This window comes from Puntigrus tetrazona, chromosome 15, assembly GCF_018831695.1.
Source record: "Puntigrus tetrazona isolate hp1 chromosome 15, ASM1883169v1, whole genome shotgun sequence".
Taxonomy (NCBI): Eukaryota; Metazoa; Chordata; class Actinopteri; order Cypriniformes; family Cyprinidae; genus Puntigrus; species Puntigrus tetrazona.
In genome coordinates, this window is record NC_056713.1 from 20,103,464 (window position 1) to 20,125,219 (window position 21,756).

Below are 21,756 nucleotides of genomic sequence, written 5' to 3' on the forward strand. Positions count from 1 at the left end.
GGTGTTGAGTGACAAGGTGAAGTTATCTGCCAGATGAACACCAAGGAATTTGGTGCTCTTGATGGTCTCCACCTGGGATTCGTCCATGGACAGCGGAGAATGGTCACTCTTTGCTATCTTGAAGTCAACAAACATCTCCTTTCTCTTGTCGACATTCAGAGATAGCTTGTTGGCTCTACAAAGGTAGTGGTTCTAGGTCTTGTCCACCGTTCACTCACAATGTAGATTATACACCTTCGTTTGACAGCCAAGGCTTTTCGTTTTCAAGCTCCAAGTAGCAGTTCCTCTTCTCAACCACCAATACTTTACAAGAAGTGCCCTGAGATTTTTAATTACCACAGAGAGTCAGGACCTCGGTTTAACATCTCATCTGAAAGACTATTGGTCAGTGAATTGGCATGATGGTATAAGGCTTTAGGCATTCGTCACACCATACCAATAACGTCATCGCAGCATCTCATTCCCTATTCAGTGAACCGAAAACTTGATCCTGAAGAGTTTAGCTACAACTTGCCCCAACACACCTGCCTGGAAGTTTTACTTCAGCACAATTCTCATAACTGATATAATTAAAGCGTGACACAACTTTAGTCCCATTTTCTTTAGTATCACTGTTTTGCAGCAGCTTGCCAAGGTTTAATACGTAACTGGTTAATGTTACAGGTTTATTGGGAAAGCTGATCTTTTACTGCAAGTATAGCAGGAAGTAATTTATATGATAAATTGACTGAAATTTCAACACAACAACAAAAACTACTTCTAATCCAAAACATTTCATAACATACAATGAGAGAGTTTAAATCATGATAGTTCTCAAGGAAATAGTCAGAAGACTTAAAGCCCTTCGTGAGGTCAAACAAGGAGCAGTAATCCTCTTTGAACATAAAATATCAGCTCTGGACAGTGAAGATAAAAACTGTCTTCAGTAATAATAGATGTATACATTCTTCGGCTATGAGTTCACTGGAGCTGATGGGATGGACCTCCATCACGTCTCAGATTGATCAGCTGCTATAAATGATATAAAAGCGAGAGAGACGACCTACAGATACATCAGTGAGATACATCACACACTCATCTACATCATGACCTTCACAATCTTCTCCATCACCTGCCTTGCTCTGGTGGCCTCTGCTCTGGGTAAGTGTCTGCTTTAGTTTACAAGAATAATGATAGAAATATTTTCTGTCTCATTCTTTTCTCATGAACAATATGTTGTGTTCTGTAATAACAGGTTGTGGAGTTCCTGCGATTAAACCACAGACGATCGGCAGCAGGATTGTGAACGGACAGAATGCCATCTCTGGTTCTTGGCCCTGGCAGGTCTCTCTTCAGGTAACTCATTTGTTACTCAAACACACATTTGTCTGCTTTGTTTTAAAAGTCAAGTTTATAATGCTTTTACCTTTGAAACAGCTCGCCAATGGTTTCCACTTCTGCGGAGGGTCCCTGATCAACCAGAACTGGGTTCTCACTGCTGCCCAATGCGCTGTCGAGTAAGAGTCTTTAACCTGACAAATATCACATATAACAGTAATTCATTAATACTTTGTTTTGGCCTTTCATATATTCATTTTATGCTTATTTCTCCTTTTAGGGTCGGCTCTCACCGAGTCATTCTTGGAGAACATAATCGTGGATCCAACGATGAACCCATCCAGATCCAACTAGTTTCCAAGGTAACACTGCTGTATGATCTCAGTGTATCAAAGAAAACTAAATTGCAAATATCAATTAAATACAGAAATAATTTTAAAAAATGTCTTTCATTACTTTGTTTTTTAAACATAACCAAGTCATCATTACTCTACAAAAATATATTAATTATAAATATTTTAGTAGTAATAGTAGTAGTAGTAGTAGTAGTAGTAGTAGTATATCCTGCAATTTAAGTAAAGGTGTGATCTAAATGTTGCAAAATGATTTTGATTTATGTTTTGGCCTTTATTATTTTTATTGTTTAATTGACATATTTCTCATTATTGATTAAACAGCCCTAATTAAAAAAAAATATCAGTGAACTCAATATTACAGTTGCAAATTGATAAAAATATCAGTCAACATGTCTCTTTCTAATTGAAGTTTTGATGTATAAAATGTATGCTATTGTATTCCCTAAACCTACCAAAATAAACAGTTAACAAATTTTTTTTTAACAAATATAACATTCAGTACAGAAAATTAGAACATTCAAACCGCAATATAAAAACACAAGTACATGCTTACATTAAATACTATTCACCTTCTAAAAAGACATCTCTTACTACTAACTGATAATCCATCTTGTATGTACGCAGGTCATCACCCATCCGCACTACAACAAGGCAACCTTCAACAATGACATTGCTCTTCTGAAACTGTCGTCTCCAGTCACATTTACTCCTCGTATCTCTCCTGTATGTCTGGCTCCATCAGAAACCAGCATTGTGCCTGGAACCCGCTGCTTCACCACTGGCTGGGGCCAGACTGCCACCACAAGTAAGTTACCTGTAAAATGAAAAGAGAATAACAACACATCTGTTTACTGTAATGCAATATGTCATGATTCCTTCTCATTTTTTAGCGAGTCCTGAGATCCTGCAGCAAACAGTTGCACCCATCATAAGTACTGATGTGTGCAGACAGATGTGGGGTCAGAGCAGAATCACTGATGCCATGATCTGTGCTGGGGCCTCCGGTTCCTCATCTTGCCAGGTATACAGATCAAGAAGACAGATCAAGAAGAAACACATTAGTGTATAAATGTTGCTTTTGTTAAGTGTGAAATGTGTGTTTTGCACAGGGTGATTCTGGTGGTCCTCTGGTGTGTGAGAATTCAGGGGTCTGGACTCTGATGGGCTCTGTGTCCTGGGAAAGAAGCACTTGTGACCCCCGTTTCCCTGCAGTCTATACCAGCATCTCCCAGCTGCGTTCCTGGATCAACAAGACTATTGCTTTCAACTAGAGCACCAGTCTGAATATTTATTTCCTGTCTTTGATTCCCCGTTGGTGGTCTTTCTCTTTATGGGTTTGGGTCAGTCAATGACTTCATGCTGTGGTCTGTGACTTCATATTGTTTTCCTGTTTCAGCTGCACAAATAATGTTTCAATAAATGAGTATAAATAAAATGCAAAAAAAAAAAAAAAAATGTGTGTAAAAGAGTGTAATTAATGACATGTAATATTAGACAGTCAATATCAGACCAGTTCCTTTATTTGCAAGAAGAGCAATAACAAAATAAACTTAACAGTTGCCTTCAGAGGCATCGTAGTAAAAGAACTACACTGTTACGGTCAAAAACAAAGCAATTGCCAGGACAAAAAAATTGCATTGATGCTAATAATAATAAATAAAATACAACTGTTTAAGGCACCCAGTATGTTAATCTCAATATGGTCCATATAATTCCATACTGTGCTTTCTTCAACATCCAACTTGAAGAGTACCAAGGTTTGTAAAACTAAAATGACTTAAAAAAAAAAACTATCAATATAGTTGTTGGTGATTCCTCTTCAGGAACTCGAGCTGAGTCGGAGGAAATAAGTTACCCTTTAGAGTGAATCACATGTGTAATCAGTTCAATGGAAGGGCATATGTCATAGACGGGTCCTATCGCTCTATATTAAATACAGTTTGTGTGTTGTCTGCTTGAGAGCAGAGCATGCAGAGTCAGCTTTTGAGAGATCTATGCAGGAGAAATTTTGTGCAGGGTGAGAGTACTTCTACGTCTCAATTCTTCCCTCTCACAGGAAGGTTTGCTTTCGGGGCGAGCTTACCAATATCAGGACCAATACCTTCAGCCTTGTATTCTCACCCTGCATGAAATGCCTCCTGCGCGGATCAAGTCCATCCTCATTGAAGTTACAAGAGTGAGAGAAGGCCGGTCACTCACTGTCAAGCAGTTTCAGAGACCGTTGGGTCTGATAGCAGCTGCGTCTAATGTCATGCCTCTCGGTCTGCTGGCCACACTTCCATGCATTCCCTCAAGGAACCATGGTTACATACTGGAGTGCTGTAGTATGCAGCGCCTGGCAGTAAATTTTGAGCAGCTGGATTTAAGAGCTCCGGATGTCATATGAAATCCATAAATACACATACAAGGTCGAGGTCCAGAGAGATCTCCAATATATGTTATTCTTTTTTTTGAAAAATATCCAACCAGAAAGTCTGAAGAACATGTAAAATGACTATTAAAAAAAAATTCATCTTCGATTTTACACTTAAGACAGGTCTTTGAAAATGTTCATTAAAAAGCTTCCAAATGTATTGATTTGAATAATTCTATCAGTAAAGATTACATGAGGAATTACAGCTTCTAACCTTTTAGAGAAAACTTTAGCAATTACCTTCCTGTCTACATTTGAGATTCTGGGTATGTTCAGGCCACTCAAAAACCTCTCCAAAACAGACTCACCTGAAGAGTATACCTGCACAGCTTCTCATACACTCTTTAAAAAAAAGTTGAGTCAGATGCCATAGAAAAAAAAAGTTTGTGGAACCAAAAATGGTTCTTATATGGCATCGTTGTAAATAACCTTTTAAGCACCTTTATTTTAAGAATATAGAACAACTGGGAAATCCTCTTATTACTTATTATTACTGCATACTTTCTGTAAAGATGTTTTTAAATTCATTATAACCTTTACCACTATTAAGAAAACTGAGCTGGATGGTGACACCTTTTTACTGTTTACTATTGTTTTCCTGCATAATAGACACACTATGTTTCTGCAGCACTGTATAGCTGCTTTGGCACAATCTGTATCTTATAAATTGCTATATTAATAGCGTCGATTTGACTTGACTTGACATGAGAAATACACTTGAAATTACAACTGTAATAATGATACGTTGCCATAATCCAAATAATGGAGAAAACATAACATTTACAAACTGATACCGCTTATGAAGTAATTTCATGGCTTATTAAAGTCATGTGATGACACATTGAAAAAATGCTCTTACAAAACATTCATACAGTTCTGAATAATTCTGATTGCTTCAGACTTGCACTTTTGACCGAATGAGTTATAATGCCTTTTCCTGATGACTGTCTATTAGCCTGCTTACACTTAGTGGCTCGGTAACTGGATAAAGCCGTCATTTTTCAGATGCACAAGTGATTTTAAGAAATGTATTTTGGAATTTTACTAAAAAAGTAAACAATGACTTATTAAACAAAAAAAAATTTAATAAGCATTTTATTATGAAAGCAAATATATAGTATAAAAATACTTCAGATTTGTTAACTGAAAAAAAATTATTCTAAATATTAGTTTAAAAAATGTTTCCTTGCAACTGATTTTAGTCAGTTGAAGTTAAAAGTACTAAAATTAAAACTAAAACTCGTAAAAAATCATTACAAAAAAATTAAAACAAAACGTGCAATTACTGAAACAAATTAGAAAAAAAATGTACATTTAAAAATAAAAGCTACTTTAAAATATTAACAAGTAAAAAGTGTATACAAATATCAAAATGCACTAAAAAATAAGGCAATCAAACAAACTAATTATATATATATACAGAAAAAGGTAACAAGCTATTGCCATTGTTCTGTAACAGTGCACACAATGCTAATTGATTATTGCAAAATTCCTTCTGCCCCAAAACAATGGTGTTAACAAGGAAATGTCAACCATAAACTTAACTCTGAGAATAATAACCCTCAGTCTGTTCCTGGTATTTAGGATTATGATTTACTTGTGCAACAGTCTGGTAGATCCGGTTCTAGGCCAGTTGTGTAGAACTTAGGTGATGTATGTTTTGGTGATATATGACTTTACTATGACATCGCATTACTGGTTTCCTGTTTCAGTTCCGGAAATAATGGGGCAAAAGAGCATGACTAAAATATATAATGATGGCAATTATTATAAATGACAAACCTACAAGAATAATGTCATGAATGTACACTGAAGTGAACTGAAAAATATTTGTAAAAATAAATGTTACGCCCACTTTGCTCCTGATTACCCGCTAGAGGTCGGTAATAATCTATTTAGAAAATATGCTAGGTGTGAGGCAAGAACATCTGGTCTGTGTTCATTTACATGCTGCATATTAAAAAGAATAAATACTAAAGTACTGAATACAGTTTATCATCATTACCTTATATAGGCCTACAAATGAGACTTTTTTTCTTTATAGTCCCCATAAAACATAGAAACCAATATGTGTGTGAGATTTTGTGACAAATCAGGAAATGAATTTGTATAACGACACAGGTATGACATAGGTATTACAAGGTGAAGGTGACTTTTCAGAGCATTTCCCCACGTCCACACTTTTCAAAATGCTTATAAATCATACAGAGTGAGTTTTTTGGGGGGAAAGTAGAACCAGTTCAAAAGGGAAGATTATTTGCTTTTCCTAATACGAAATTAGACGAAACCGTACAGAAATTGAAATCTGCATGCTAATACATATTACATACACATAGTCACGCAATGCTTATGCTGTTAACATTAATAATCTGAGAATAAAGTATAACAGTAATAACAGTTTGCAAGGTTTAATGTGATATGAGCTAACCGATTGTTAGATTTAAATCACATTGTAATGCTTTTTTCCTCAGTTGGTCAAATCGAACATTGCAGACCTGGCTTGTTTAAATGAAGAGATGGCGACAAGGAGGCAAAACTTAGACTGCAGATTTAAATACTCATTTGTCCACAACAAATGTTACAACAACAACAAAAAAATTACTACAACCTCTTCTTTTGCTTCTTGATACTGTTTGCTTATTTGCTTCTTTATATTATTTGCTTTGTTTAAATACACTGTATATTTAGTCAAAATTTGTAAAATAAAGCAATAAGCCCCAAGAAGCCGTAGTTTAACTAGCTAAGGGGTATTGTTAGGCACGACGCGAAGCCAGCAATAAACCAGGAAACCAGGAGGCTATTTCATATAAGTAGTAAGATTTCACAAAACAAATCAAGCAAATAAAGTGTAATTATATATATATATTAAAACATTATTCATCCACCAAACAACAGAAACGGTTGTGGTACAAACAAAGTGGCTGCCAAGCAACATACAAATGTAAACAATGGTGTATGTTTGAAGAGTTATTTGCAACCATATATATATATATATATATATATATATATATATATATATATATATATATATATGTGTGTGTGTGTGTGTGTGTGTGTGTGTGTGTGTAGTGTTATAAGCTGTACTGTAGCAGTCTTGTAGCTTCATTCACCATAGTATTCACTGAATGTCTCAGAATGCTGACTGTTTCTATAGCAACCGGCACTTCTAACGGCAGATGCGGTAATGTGGCTATTTTTAACGTTGGAGTTTTCCCCATTTAAAACTATACGAGTGACATGTCTTGGGTATTCTATAGTCTTTGATGACATCAAGTGGACTAGTCAAAGATGGCGGATGCGTATACGTGCTTGGAGCAGTCGAATGGGGCATCTATACGCGTCTATGTTTCGAACAGTTTCGAACTTGACTCAGCCAGTCAGAATCAAGGACCAGAACTATCATTTTTTTAAGCCTTTTTTTTGTTATCGAGAGGAAAAATGTATGTTTACTCCAATTAAACAAATTACAATTGTAACTAATTTGAGGGACTGTTGCACCTAAGGGTGGCTAGTAATCTTTGAAGAAAAAATTTCCTTACTACCTGCTTTTTATAGAAATTTGAACTGGGAGACATGCTACAGTATAAAGGGTTCCGTTAGCAAAGCTATATGTGGGCTAAAAAGGGGGTTTCACATGACACTTCACCCTCACACAGTTTCATTCCCAGACTTTTTCTTCACATTGTACCTGTTAAAAAAAGATAACATACTCAAAAGCACATAATGCTATGCAGAATTTGCTATATATGCACATACTGTAGATTTGTTGGAGTAAACCTAAGGCATGTAAATCTAGTCATCTATGTACATATGTCTAAAATAACTGTGGTAAATGTGGTGTTTGTGTTTTTACATGATGTAAATTTGGGGTGAACGTGCAGGGAAATACCTGTAGTCAAACCACAACTCTTGGAGCCACTGTGAACCTTCAGCGAACATCTCTTCTAAAGCAGGTTAGGTGAGTGCATTTCTGAGGAACAAGAAACTTAACACTAAAGCTATGGAGTAGGTGGGATGGGGGTGTTTCATGCTAAAAGGCGAGTTATTTCAAAACAAAATCTGTTTTCTCCAGACAAAAAAAAAAAAATCCACATTCTCAACCTCAAAAAAGCTCAAAGATATTTAGACAGAGCTGCATTGTTCAGAGCCAGACCTCAAAAATGGGCAGTAAATGTCATGACACAATGGAACTGGTTTTGAGATGTCACACTTTTCACCTTACTAAAGGTTACACGTACATGTGATTTGTGTGGCCAGTGACAGACGTGTCAGTGGACAGCATTACTCACCCCAGGGGCTACTCATCCTACTTATGTGCATCGGGGCAGCCCCCCTAAACCCATACCGACCCCAACAGCATTCTATGGAATTATGGTAGACAGTTGTTTAACACTATGGGCTAAAAAGGCAGGTTTAGTCACAGAGTGCATGACCTGTATGTTTGATTGTAATAAGCTGATAATAATCATATTGTGTTACGTATAAATGGTACGTAATATTAATAACACATTTAACATTTTCAATGCTTGCAGTATTAGTGTATTTATTTTTAAAAACAAATGTTTTTAAATATATATATATATATATATATATATATATATATATATATATATATACACACACACACACACACACACACATACACACACACATACATACATATATACATACAAACATATATACAGACATTGTCAGAATTGTTGGCACCCTTGGTAAACATGATCAAAGAAGGCTGTAAAAATAAATCTGCATTGTTAACACAGTATTTTATTGAAAAAATAAGAATTTAAAATGGGGGGAAATATCATTATGAAATAAATGTTTTCTATAATACAGATAAGCCACAATTAATTGCACCCTTATATTCAATACTTTTTGAAACAGTTTAACAGCTCTACATTTTCTCCTTTAATGTCTGATGAGGTTAGAGAACACGTGATTATAGATTCGAGACCATTACTTCATCCAGAATCACTCCAGACTCTTTAGAACCTAACTCCATGTTGGTGTTTCTTCTCACCTGTTCAGCTCACTCATATTCTATAGGGTTCAGGTCAGAGGACTGGAATGGTCATAGGAAAAACTTGGTTTTGAGGTTTGAGTTTAAATTATTGTACGGTTGATAGATGATTGAACATGGCCCATTATAAGATTTCTTACAGAGCCAGTCACTTATTGATTTTTTGCTTTTAAACAGGATGTCTAGGAGAAAAATATGTAGGTGCTGTTTGACCAGGTTTTCTGACCCAGAGACTGCAATTCTCCAGCTGTGGTCCTTGGGAGAGTCTTCGGTCACTCAAACTCTCCTTCTTACCATGCATTAGGATGATATAGACACACGTTCTCCTCCAAGTAGTTTCATAACATTTTCTGTCAATTGTAAATTCATTGATTATAAACCCTGGTTGTGGAAATGGGAATTTTCACACGCTTTAGCTCTTTTGTTAAAGCGACTTCACTAATTTGCAAAGCTCGGTTATCTTTTGCCGTACATCAGAGATATATTTGTTTTTTTCTCATAGTGAAGGATGATTACGGGAATTTGGACTTTGTTTTCCCTCCTATTTATGTTTCTGTGAAACAGGAAGCCAAGGATGGACAATTTTATGTTCATAACCCCCCTGGAGTGCGCAAAATTGTATGTATATGTTATAACCATGTTTGCTGACAAACTGATAGCCTCAAAAACAGAAAAAATTTACTGACATTCAGTCATGTTCTAGTTTACAGTTTCACAAAGATGTTTAATGTTATATTAATAGTGCAGTCCTGGTTTCAGATATACAGCATTTCACTTGCAAACTCGACAGGAACTGCATGCACTGCTCATCACATCCTTTGACTGAAGATGAGACTTAACAGACAACCTCGAAATACAGTGTGTAAAAAGAAAGGTTCAATTCAGCATGACATGGAAAAGTTGCATTTTAGTCGTCACAGTTCCCGTACGCTGTTGTTGCTGACAAGTAACCAAGCTGGTCTCCATTAGCTTCTTCATCTCTCTGCAAACCCACAAGTTACAACGAATTTCACGATAAACCACGACTGGAGAGTTCCCCGTTCAAGATTCATTCATGACACATTCAGTGCTCACTATCTGTTTCTTGTTTTCTCCTTCTCTGTCTCTCTCTCTTTCTCACTCTACGTTTTTCACTCAACCACAACTCTTGACATTCGTTGTTCTTCTGACTAGCCTGTATTTACGGAGCTCAGTCTGATGTCAGGTTGTGGTAACTGGGAACTACTTGTCATTCATGTATTTTGTGTAAGTTCTAGTCATCTTGATAGTTATTCTTGTTCAAAGTAAACTATTGTAGTTTTTATTTCAGTTTTGCCCCAGTAATACTAACTTGCCTAAAAAGGACTCGATTTTTATTCTATTTGTGCACTTTGCACTTTGGCCAGGCTTGTTGACATACAAATGAAAATAATTTAGGCTAATAATAATTAAAGAGCATTTCTGCTTCATTTGGAAGCTGCATTTCGTCACATATCTGTGCAGGAAGCTTGTCACACTGAAAGGGGGTGTACGTAAAGGTTTCTGAGAACTGATGACCCACGGCAGACTGGTTGTAGTTAGGTTTCGCTAGGACCCTTGCAAGGGTGGTCTATACATTTACATGTATGTGGAGGGCATGAGTCAGACTTACAGGATTTGACAATTTCATTAGTTTCCTTGTTTGAACCCTTGTTCAAGCTTTGATACTGTTAATATTGTTATTGAGTCAAACTGGACTCAAACTGTTTACACCCTGCAGTTTCCGAGCATTTTAAACAGTGGCCCACTTAGTTTAACTTTTGAGGTAGAGTTGACCTGCTTATGTGGTTACCCCTTAAGGTCTTATAGCTAACACCAAATGCCAAATTGGTAAGGTTTTGTACAAGACTAGTTATTTATCTGCTTGTACTATGAAACTTTATACATCAGCTGTCTAAAAAATGAAAGTGTTGCTTTAGGAAACTATGAAAGGAGTTCTCATTAGTCAGATTGCACTATCGCTTTAATTTCTTTCAATTGTAAATGCAAGTAGTTGCAGAAAAAAAAGATTGGTTAAGAAAAAAAACTAATTGTAAGAGCATAGTAGATTATTGACAGATTGCTTTCCGATGACTAAAATCCCCTTAAAGTCATGATGAAATGGAATTAGCAACAGATGTTGCTGTGTTGGATTATTGTAAATGCTAAAAATAATAATAATGGAGTAGGACTTGGTTCTTTCCATCATATGTTGGTTGGAGTTTGAAATGTGGGTGTTGTGATCAAAAAGTCAACGTGAGCTTGCAGTCGATTGTAACGTTTTTGGGTCCAGCATACGTCACCAGAAAGAAGTCTGCCATTTTACTGGAAGATCAAGTATTCTGATAAAACATTTTGAAGGTCAAAGAAATATAATATGAAACATACATGGATGAATCATTTACAGATAGATCTACAAAACAGTTACAAAATAGATGGGGTACGATTTCATTTCATTTTCAAAGTCTAAATATCGTCATTTTTCATTACAAATCTTCATTTTGTGCTTTTAATTCATCACTGGCATTACAACGTGACAAATTAGGTAGTTAAATGTTACGTTTTATGGTATATACCATTAACTCTATCAGAATACGATTCTACCATTACTCTGTCATTTAACCTGTGTTGATTATATTTTAAACTTTGTCAAGTCAAGTCATCTTTATTTATATAGCACTTTTAACAATACAGATTGTGTCAAAGCACTTAACAGTATCAGGAGAGCATATTGTATAAGTGATGTATCATTGACCAGCTCAATTAGTTGAAATAGTATCTCTGCAATCAAATCTGATAATTGCTGGAAATTTTTTAGTTTTTAACTAAGCAAGGCAGTGGCAACATCGGCAAGAAACCAATACTCCATCTGTGACAGAATGGAGAAAAAACCTGGGTCAGTTCTCCTCTCGCCAGATGAAACCAGCAGCTCAAATCTAACAGCAAATTTAGATTCATCTGACACAAGACTCATCTGATTTTTGTGGTCTGGACCCAATAGCCATCAAGGTCTTCACTGGAGATCTGTCCCTGTGGTTCATCTGGGTGTCCTGGTCTCTGCTGATGATCAGGGATGTAGACTTCATCTCTAGGTGCTGATCCACCATCTGATCTGGATACAGATTGGATCCGGTGACTACAGTGACCTCAGAATAAAAAAGAAAAGATGCCATTCTTCTTATGATGTAATGAATAAATTGTGTGTTATGGGGAATGTTCCCAGTTCTGGATGATCAACAAAATGCAGCCTAACAATCGCATTTGAATACTAGAAGCTTATTAGTGTGCTATGTGTAGGCCAGGTTAAAGAAATTAATCTTTAATCTAAATGTAAACTGAAAAAGTGTATCTGCCTCCCGAAGAGTGTTAGGTAGATTGTTCCAGAGTTTGGATACTAAATAGGAAAAGGATCTGCCGCCTGCTTTTGATAAACATAATTTTATAAATGATCATGTACTTAAATGTTTTAAGCTTATTTTATCTATTTGTTTATTTATTTATTTATTTTACACAGACATGTCTGCTGTTAAAAAATGCATATCAGGTAGCACTGAAACAAAAATATGTGAAGTGAGCAATGTATTTTATCGCAATGTAAATTATTGCCTTGAAACATATTTAGACCTCTGCTAATTCCAACTCTAACCTCAACTGCAAACTGCTCACTTTGTTCTCTCCAATTTTGCATGCACATACACAGATGATGCAGGCTATTTCAAAGTGAGTCAGCTGCATGCGGGGTCATGGTCAAAATTGCAAGTGTGTGGGTATCAATATGTATGTGTCGATGTCCTGGTGTGATCTGCAAACTGTGGCTTTTGTTATTAATGTCAAGCCCCTTAACTCACTTTACAGGTGGTCTCTGCTCTCCTATTGTAGTTACAGTGACATTTAAATGCATTATGTACTCATCAACGTTTGCTTATTAAGTTATGCTCTGGAAATGGTTTTGGTAAGGCTAGTCTCAAAAAAGACAGCCTTTCCGGTCGTTTATCACCATGTTTAAAATTCTCACACTTTAGGTTGTGATCAGATTTTTATAAAATGTAACTATTTGAGATCTGTGGAAATTACTTAGCCAGCCCAATGTAGGCTGAAATAAAATGTTCCACTGCATTAATCAGACCACCCTCACCAGCAGGCAATTTTTTCCCCTCTAACACTGAAGTTTACCAGGCCATTAAATATGTACAGAAATGAATAAACCTCTATAACTGACATAATCATATACTTTCTTTTAAAAACATTAACTTTTTTCTATTTGTTTCCTTTATATACATCATGTTCATCCTCTTTGCATATTAAAAAACAACAATGTGTCATTTTACATGGTGTAAGTAAAATATTCCTGAAACATATTTTTTAACATTTTTGTAGTAACTGTACTGGTTAAAGCTTTAGTTACATATTTTTATAGACACTACAAAGATGGTGAATGACACTAGGTGGCCTTACTGTATGGTAAATGGAAAAAAACCTAATTTAACTAACACATTTATTAGGTCAGAAAATCTGTATTGTAGTATTGTGGCTTTTAGTCCATGTGAATAAACTTTAAGCTAACTATCGACCATATAAATTGCAACGCCCTCCTTGCTGGCCTCCCAGCCTCTACAACCAGAAATCTTCAGATTGTCCAGAAAGCAGCGCAAGGGTGGTCTTCAACGAACCAGGGAGGGCCCACGTCACGCCCCTCTTCATTAGTTTACACTGGATTCCTATAGATGCCCGCATCAAATTCAAATCCCTGATGCTGGCCTACAGGACAATCACAGACTATGCTCCCTTGTACTTACACTCACTAATTAAATCATATGTTCCCTCCAGGTGCCTACACTCTGCAAACGAAAGGTGTCTTGCAATACCATCACAAAAAGGTGCAAAATCACTCTTGCGCACCTTCACCTGGTCTGTTCCTCGCTGGTGGAACGATCTGCCCGTTGCCACTAGGGCAGCAGAGTCACTAGCAATCTTCAAAAACTAACTCAAAACTCATCTTTTTCGTTTACACTTGACCCAACATCGGTAGCACTTTCTTCTTCTTCTCCTGCTCTTTCCTATCTTGTTCTTTCCTATTCTTTTAAAAAAAAAAGCCTTGTGTCTGCGTTAGGTAAGCCAAGACCCCACTCAGAGCACTTATGCACTACTGCCCTTTTGTTGATTTAAATTGCTTCTATTGTCTACCTCATTTGTACGTCGCTTTGGATAAAAGCGTCTGCTAAATGACTAAACGTAAATGTAAATATAAATCGACTATCCTTAACTGTGATGTCAAAGACAGCAAACAGGAGAAACTTTTTTTCGTAACATTTTAAAAGCACGCTGGTAGAAGTCCATTCTGTTCATGCTAACCAGACCAATCTTGAACCCTGTTCACTGTCAGAAGCTAGAAGTAAATTCTGGTTATTGCTATTAATTAAATAATCCATCCATTTATTTAGCCATCCTTAAAGGGTTACACCACCCCGAAAAGGAACATTTGGTAATTAATCTCTCTTATTAATGTGTTCCAAACCCATAAAATCTTCATCTGTCTTCGGAACACAATCTGACACATTTTGGGTTAAAACCGAGAGCGTATGTCATTTGCATACAAAAAGTATTCTCGTTGCTTCATAACATTACACTGAACCAATGATGGCAGATGGACTATTCTGACAATGTCTTTCAGGCTTTTCTGGACCATGACAGTCACAAGTCTTCTGATTTTCATCCAAAATATCTTAAATTGTGTTCTAAGGACAAAGAAAGCTTTTACTGGTTTGAAACGGCATGGGTGTAAGTGAATAATCACAAAATGTTCATTTTAGGGTGGAGTAACCCTTTAAGTAAATTTGACATTCTATATGGATATGCTCAAATCCCTGTTTCAATAAGGTCTGTACACCAGCACAGTGGTGCTTTAGAAGAACAAATGGTGCTTGTGAAGCAATAGGTATTTAATACCTACACCGTAAAACAACTTCCATAAAATTTATGCTAAAAAAATATAGCACAAAGGTTTTACGGTTTAAGTTAAATTTACAGTTTGTACCTTTAAATTACACTGATAACCGCAAAATGCAGGTGGTGATTAAAAAAAATGAAACCAAGCAGCAATACAAATATCAATGTCAAGCAGGCAAAAGAGTAAAATAAACCAGTACACCTTTGATGAAACATTTACGATTTAACACAAAACAAACAGTACTCACAACCTTCTTTGCACAACCTTTTACACAAAACTCTGAACTACACAAACCAACTGCTCAGTTCACAAAACCCCACACACAAGAGTAAATATGGTTACAAGTTTACATATGACACCTGGACAAAGAATCTGCAATAAAATTACATGTGGGGTTTTTAGGTCCAATTATTAGCATCTCCGTTTTTTTCAGAATTTAGCATTAAGAACTTACTCATCATCCAGTTTTTTATATCGACTATGCATTCTGTTAGATTCTCAATTTGTTGTGTATCACCAGGCTGCGCTGAAATATAGAGCTGAGTATCATCAGCATAGCAGTGAAAGCTAACACCATGACTCCTGATAATATCTCCCAGAGGTAACATGTATAGGTTGAAAAGTAACGGTCCTAGCACTGAGCCTTGAGGAACTCCATATTTCACTTGTGAGCAGTGTGATACCTCCTCATTTAATACTACAAACTGATAGTGGTCAGATAGACATGATTTGAACCATGCTAAGGCGCTTCCTCTAATGCCAACATAGTTTTCTAGTCTGTCCAAGAGAATGTTGTGATATTATTGAATGCTGCGCTAAGATCTAATAGCATTAATAACGAAATAAAACCCCATTCCGATGATAGAAGCAAGTCATTAGCAACTCTAATGAGAGCAGTTTCTGTACTATGGTACGGTCTAAAGACCATTTTTTCTAAAAATTAATATAGTTGTGAGGATACTTTTCCTAGTATCTCTGACAGAAAAGGGAGATTAGAAAATTGGTCTGTAATTTACTAAGTCATTGGGGTCAAGATGTGGTTTCTTAATAAGAGGCTTAACTACAGCCAGTTTGAAGGTTTTGGAAACATATCCTAATGACAATGATAAATTAATAATGGTCAAAATAGGATCTATGAAGCAGATCTTTTAATAGTTAATAGCAATCTAATCAGGCAGACAAAACAGCAAGGCAAATGCAAAAATCGAGAAACAGGCAGAAAGGCAATGATCATACACAAGATAGCTACGGGTAGAAAGATAAACGCTCAGTAAGGCAGGTAAACTGGCAATACTTCGCATTTTCCTGTTGGAGAGCCTCTGAATATAAAGGCCTCCAAACAGGAAATGATCAGAGAAGAACTAGGGAGCGGGAGTCCAGCTAGTACTCGGGCGAGGGCTCCCTCTGCTGGTTGGATGTTACACATACATGTTGCTGGTTTAGATGATTTAACAAGTTTGTACAATTCTTCCTCTCCTATAGTAGAGAATGAGTGTAATTTTGCCTCCGGGGATCTATAGCTTACTAACTGATGTGAAACTGTAGCTGACGGCTGCGTAGTTACAATTTTATCTCTGATAGTATCAGTCTTTAGAAGTAAAGAAATTCATGAAGTCATTACTGTTATACTCTTGGGGAATGTTAGCACCTGTTGACGTTTTATTTTTCGTTAATTTAGTCACTGTATTGAATAAATACCAGGAGTTGTGTTTGTTCTCTTCTAAAAGAAAAATAATCAGATCTAGCAGCTTTTAATGCTTTTCTGTATGACAGGATACTCTCCTGCCAGGCAATACGAAATACTTCTAATTTAGTTTTTCTCCACCTGGGCTCCATTTTCCGGGCTGCTCTCTTTAGGGTGCGTTTGTTTTCATTATACCATGGAGTCGGATTGTTTTCTTTCATCTTTCTGAAGTGTAAAGGAGCAACTGTATCTAAATTGCTAGAATAGAAAAAAGAGAGTGCATAGTTTCTGTTATATTATAAAGTTTTTTCATCGTATTGGATGTGCTAAGGAATTGAGATAAGTCAGGAAGATTACATAGAAAGCATTCTTTTGTGGTGGAGGTGATGGTTCTACCATACTTGTAATAAGGCGCAGAATTTACAGGTTTAGCTATACAGAGTTCACACAAGACTATTAGGAGTATCATTATGATTTCGACAGTACTTCTTTTTCGATGGTGCTATAGTTAACTTAATGACAATTTAATTTTTAAACATCGATTCCTTGGTTATCTTCTTGTAGGAGCACAGCAACAGCACTGGCATCCACAAGTTTAAACAGCCTTAAGAAGTCTGGGGCAGAAAGGACAGTAGCATTACATAGCCAATGAAAATATTCAAACGCAAGCTGACATTCAATGTTCCAATTAAAAGAATCAACTTTATGAAGGTTATCTGTGAGAAGTTTTGCAATATCAGAAACATTTTTGCTGAAATTTCTGTAGCACCCATTTCACCAGTACACCATTTCTTTGAATGTTTATAATGAGAAGATGAAGATTTAGCTTTTTGGAAATCACTGAAAGTAAGTTAAGTGATTTACCTCATGCACAACGTGTATTTATCACATCATATTGTTTTACAACATTTATTTCTCTATATAACTTTTTTTCAGAGAGACATTTGCTGTGATTCACAGTGCAGAGCAGGCAAAGAGGTTACAGTTATTATCAACAAGACACCTAAAGTAAGTGTCATAATGTTATCTCATTCACAATACTTTTTGCAAATTAAACCATTGTGAACTCCCCCAAATTGCAAAAAATAACTCAAGTCATTGGTACTTGCACTTTTTATGACTAAATATCATATCTTGAAGATTGTACATTAAGTTATTTTGATGTGTCGATTTATTGGGTTTGACTGCTATTTATTTCATTTGAAACAGGTCTTCTCAGACTCAAACTGTCTATATGGAGTGGGTTAATTGTGAGAGAATAAGTGACTTTATCACCTCACAAGATATGACACATGACTTACATAAGGCTACTTTTAAAAGTTTTTGTGGCTGCTTTTTTTTAAGAACTAGTTTTTTGTTTATCAGTTTGAGTGAGTTGTGTGGGTTTGAAATTATATTTGAGCAAATTATTCCTATTGTTGTTACAGATGCTTTATGCAGAAATCAGTGAAAAATCTAAAGAAAATGTACAAACCATCAGTATATTGTCAAGTTGGATGAAAAGAGCTCTTCTTAACATTTTAGGACATTTAACAGACATGGGTAAGCCACATCTTGATTGTCATGCAAATCTTTTTGTTTGTTAATATTTCTTATTTGCCTAATAATAATTAGAAGTATGTGCTCTTTCTAGTAGGGCTGCCCTTGACCAAAGATTTTATTATTATTTTTTACATTTTACTGAAAGCCCGCATCTTTAACAATTTAACTGCCACGATAGGTTAATGCTAGAGAAAATAACACATCATCAGGGAATATCTGTGTGTAATGAAAAAGGTGCAAGTTTAGTTCAAACATAAAGCTTCTCAAAAAAAGAATAGCACTGATAAAATTCTATAGGACAAAGATTGTGTCCAAATATAGCACAGAGGAGACTTCTTGTGTTTCATTATAGCCAACATGCTTAGTATAGCAGTGTTAATTGCCTCATTTATTTTTATGAACGATGAAGATATTTTAACACGTCTTTCCAAAAAAATATTATTTGATTACAAGGCATATAATTTATGTTTATTCCATGGCTTATTTTCTGCTGAAATAAATGTGTATGTTTTGAAAATGGAATGGAATGTATTTTTTTTCTCAGTAAGCATTTAGTGCAATATTTTTTTGTTTTGAAGATGCAATTTCGTAAGAACTGGTTACTTATTATTCGTCTTAAGTAAATGCATCATATAGAAGCATACTGGCTCATCTGTGGTAGTCATATATGATATCTAATTGTTCTGTGTAACACATATTAACAAATGTGCTATTATGCTTCCTATTTTTAACCTTTAAAGATCGGTGCTAAACAACACTAAAAGTAATTACGAACCAAAGAATCGCCTTTGGTGCTGTATGGAACCTTTTTTGGTGTGTGTAGTGTAGCAAAAGCTGAGATCTCTAAATCTCGCTCAGCAAGTGGTACCTGCAAATATCCTTTAAGCAAGTCAAATTTGGTTACAAATTTAGCATTTCCAATACAATCTTCAATTCTGGGAAGATGGTAGAGTCTGATTTAATTAACTCATTGACGTTTTTTACTTTTTGGCCATGTAGAAAAAAAAAAAGAAAGAAAGACTAACTCAGGCAATCATGGTCTAATGCATAGCTTGTCAGGCCTGTAACCCAAAGGTTGCAGGTTTGAGCCCCAGCACTGATTGACCATGATTGAGGTCAGAGCCTTGAGCAAGGCACTGAACCCCCAACTGCTCCCTGAATGCTGCTGCATTGGCTGCCCACTGCTGTGTGTGTGCTTTGGATGGGTTTAATGCAGCGCATAAATTCCAAGCTTTCTATGTTTCCTTTAATTAGCCATGAAGAACAAAGAAAAGAAAGACTAACTCAGGCAATCATGTCTAATGGATAGAGTGTCAGACCCATACCCAAGTATGGGTCACCATACCTGGCCATGAGCCACTTCACTTTCAGCTGGATTGAATCCAAGTGACTCTTGCATGTTGTTCTACAAACAACAGAAGAGGGATATCTTCATCCCTTTCTTTCTAATGTTGGAGACAATAAGTTCTGATCATGGTCTTGAGATTCTGATGAAACCTTTAAGTTGAACCTTTAAGTTTCATCATGGTGTCTGGATGGTAAGCACTAAATATACAATGTTTGATGTTGAGCTCTTTCATTAACTTACAGAACATCCTTGATCAAACTGAATAAACTTGTTCACAAATGTGGTATAGAACTTCACAATTACAACAATTTTACAGTTGTTGGGGTCTTTAATAAATGCAATGGAATGGCTTTAGGAAACCTAGTAACAGAGTACATCAACATTAATAAATAGCATGGCTATATTATGTATGGCCATATAAAAATCAGCCATCAACAACAAATCATCTTTATGACAATGTTCAAATTGTTCCTCGGATGGTGTGATCACAAATTTATCATGCTCAAATTTCGAATTTTGGCACAACATGATTGGACTAGCATGCACAAAGATTTTCAACAACAATGTTTATTGGGAATTTATGTTCAGGTGGTGACAAGGCCAAAATAACAAACAAAATGTTCTTGTTTTCAGACCTCTGCCTACCAAAAAAAAAATATAATAAAAGAAAATCCACTCTCCGAACTTTACAATTGTAATTACAAACACAGACAACAAAAGAATTCTCAAACAAAAATGGCATCTGACTCCCTACTCCCTAGTTTCTTGCAGCTGAGGAAGTGCTGTTGTGACTTTTAACGTTCATTTTCAGTATTTTACCGTTAAAATCACAGTAATTTTTTTACAGCGTACTAGCAAAGGATGACAAATTTTCAACTAATCCATCTTTGAATAGCTCACTGTAAATAACCCCACACAGAGTCATGAACATATACTGTATAATGCTCATAGAGACATAGGTAGACCCCCAATGCGAACACAACTTAAATGTGTAACCTTAGTGGTGGGGATACCCTTCTTTCAAAAAAACACATCAGAGGAGGAGAGAACCAGAAGGTATCTTCAAGACAATTCGGGCTCCCTGAAGGGTTTCAGTCGTTGTAGTACAGTTTCACTGTGCATCAACATGTTCATGTGGCTGTGAGAACCGTTGCGTACAGTATGCAAAACTTGACATTTCTTTCAAAAGATGGGGGGGGGGAGAGTCTGGAAATTACTGGAGCTTTAGAGCTGCAACTGTTAAACAGCAAAGCAACCCAACAAATACACGCCAATCGGTTGGCACCGTGCACATAAAATTTGTAAATGTAACTTACAAAACAAAAGTTGAACACATTCACAAAGTATACATTGTTTGTTATAAGTGCTACGCCTATTGTCGACTTAAAAAAGCTGCTCCTCTCAGATGTGGTTTCATCGAGCAACTGTTTTTCAGAACCTGAGAGAAACCAGACGTACAATCAAAATGGAATGTCTATTTTTGTATGTTCGTTATTAATTATGCTACTGGGAGAAATTAATGTTTGCAAAAAAAGCATACAGCAAATCCAAAAAGCATATCTACTTCAAGAGCTTTTAATACCTCATCTGCATTAATGCAATGGTGAACAACCAGTACTCGGGCGATCTCACTGGTGTAGAGTCAGTGGGAGGAGAGGGGACTAAATGGCCGTTTATTAATTCACACTAATTGCTCATGGGCTGGAAAGAAAAAGTCATTTCTTTTGTGTTGTTATCATTATAGGCTTCTTATAAAATAATGACGATTATTAAATCTCATTAGTTACTGAATGCCCTCCAGTAAAGCTGCTAAAGGCATAGTTCAAGCAAATAACAGTTCTGATATTATTTACTTACTTGCATGACATGCCGATCCATTACTATTTATTTAACATTCCTGAGGGAGCTTCCATCCAAAGAAAGTGGAATGTCACTTAGTAGACATAACTTGTCAGCGATGTTCTGAACTAACCATCGATAAAGACAATGAAATGCAAGGCATCTATTAAGAGCATATCTATTGTTACTCCCAAGTTTCATTCAAGGGTAGTGTTGATTAAAAATGGCGAGCTTGAACTTCTCACACATGACGGCCAATGTCACATGACCGATAAATATATATACATATATTG

General features: G+C 36.0%; 1 protein-coding gene across 1 annotated transcript; it reads left to right on the forward strand.

The window, feature by feature from the left end:
- The first annotated feature begins 1,066 nt into the window (after positions 1-1,066).
- Positions 1,067-3,105, forward strand: LOC122358429 (chymotrypsin-like protease CTRL-1). Its single transcript, XM_043258229.1, has 7 exons — positions 1,067-1,140; positions 1,235-1,335; positions 1,417-1,496; positions 1,598-1,679; positions 2,298-2,478; positions 2,564-2,694; positions 2,783-3,105. The coding sequence occupies exons 1-7, from the start codon at positions 1,086-1,088 to the stop codon at positions 2,942-2,944; spliced, it is 792 nt and encodes a 263-aa protein (XP_043114164.1). The 5' UTR covers positions 1,067-1,085; the 3' UTR covers positions 2,945-3,105.
- The last annotated feature ends 18,651 nt before the right edge of the window (positions 3,106-21,756 follow it).

What these genes read in the sequence shown, in the direction of transcription:
- LOC122358429 (XM_043258229.1), top strand. Translation starts at nt 1,086, where the DNA reads ATGACCTTCACAATCTTCTCCATCACCTGCCTTGCTCTGGTGGCCTCT. An exon ending in TCTGGTGGCCTCTGCTCTGG is followed by an intron (nt 1,141 to 1,234) that starts GTAAGTGTCTGC and finishes CTGTAATAACAG; the next exon opens with GTTGTGGAGTTCCTGCGATT. An exon ending in GCTGCCCAATGCGCTGTCGA is followed by an intron (nt 1,497 to 1,597) that starts GTAAGAGTCTTT and finishes TTCTCCTTTTAG; the next exon opens with GGTCGGCTCTCACCGAGTCA.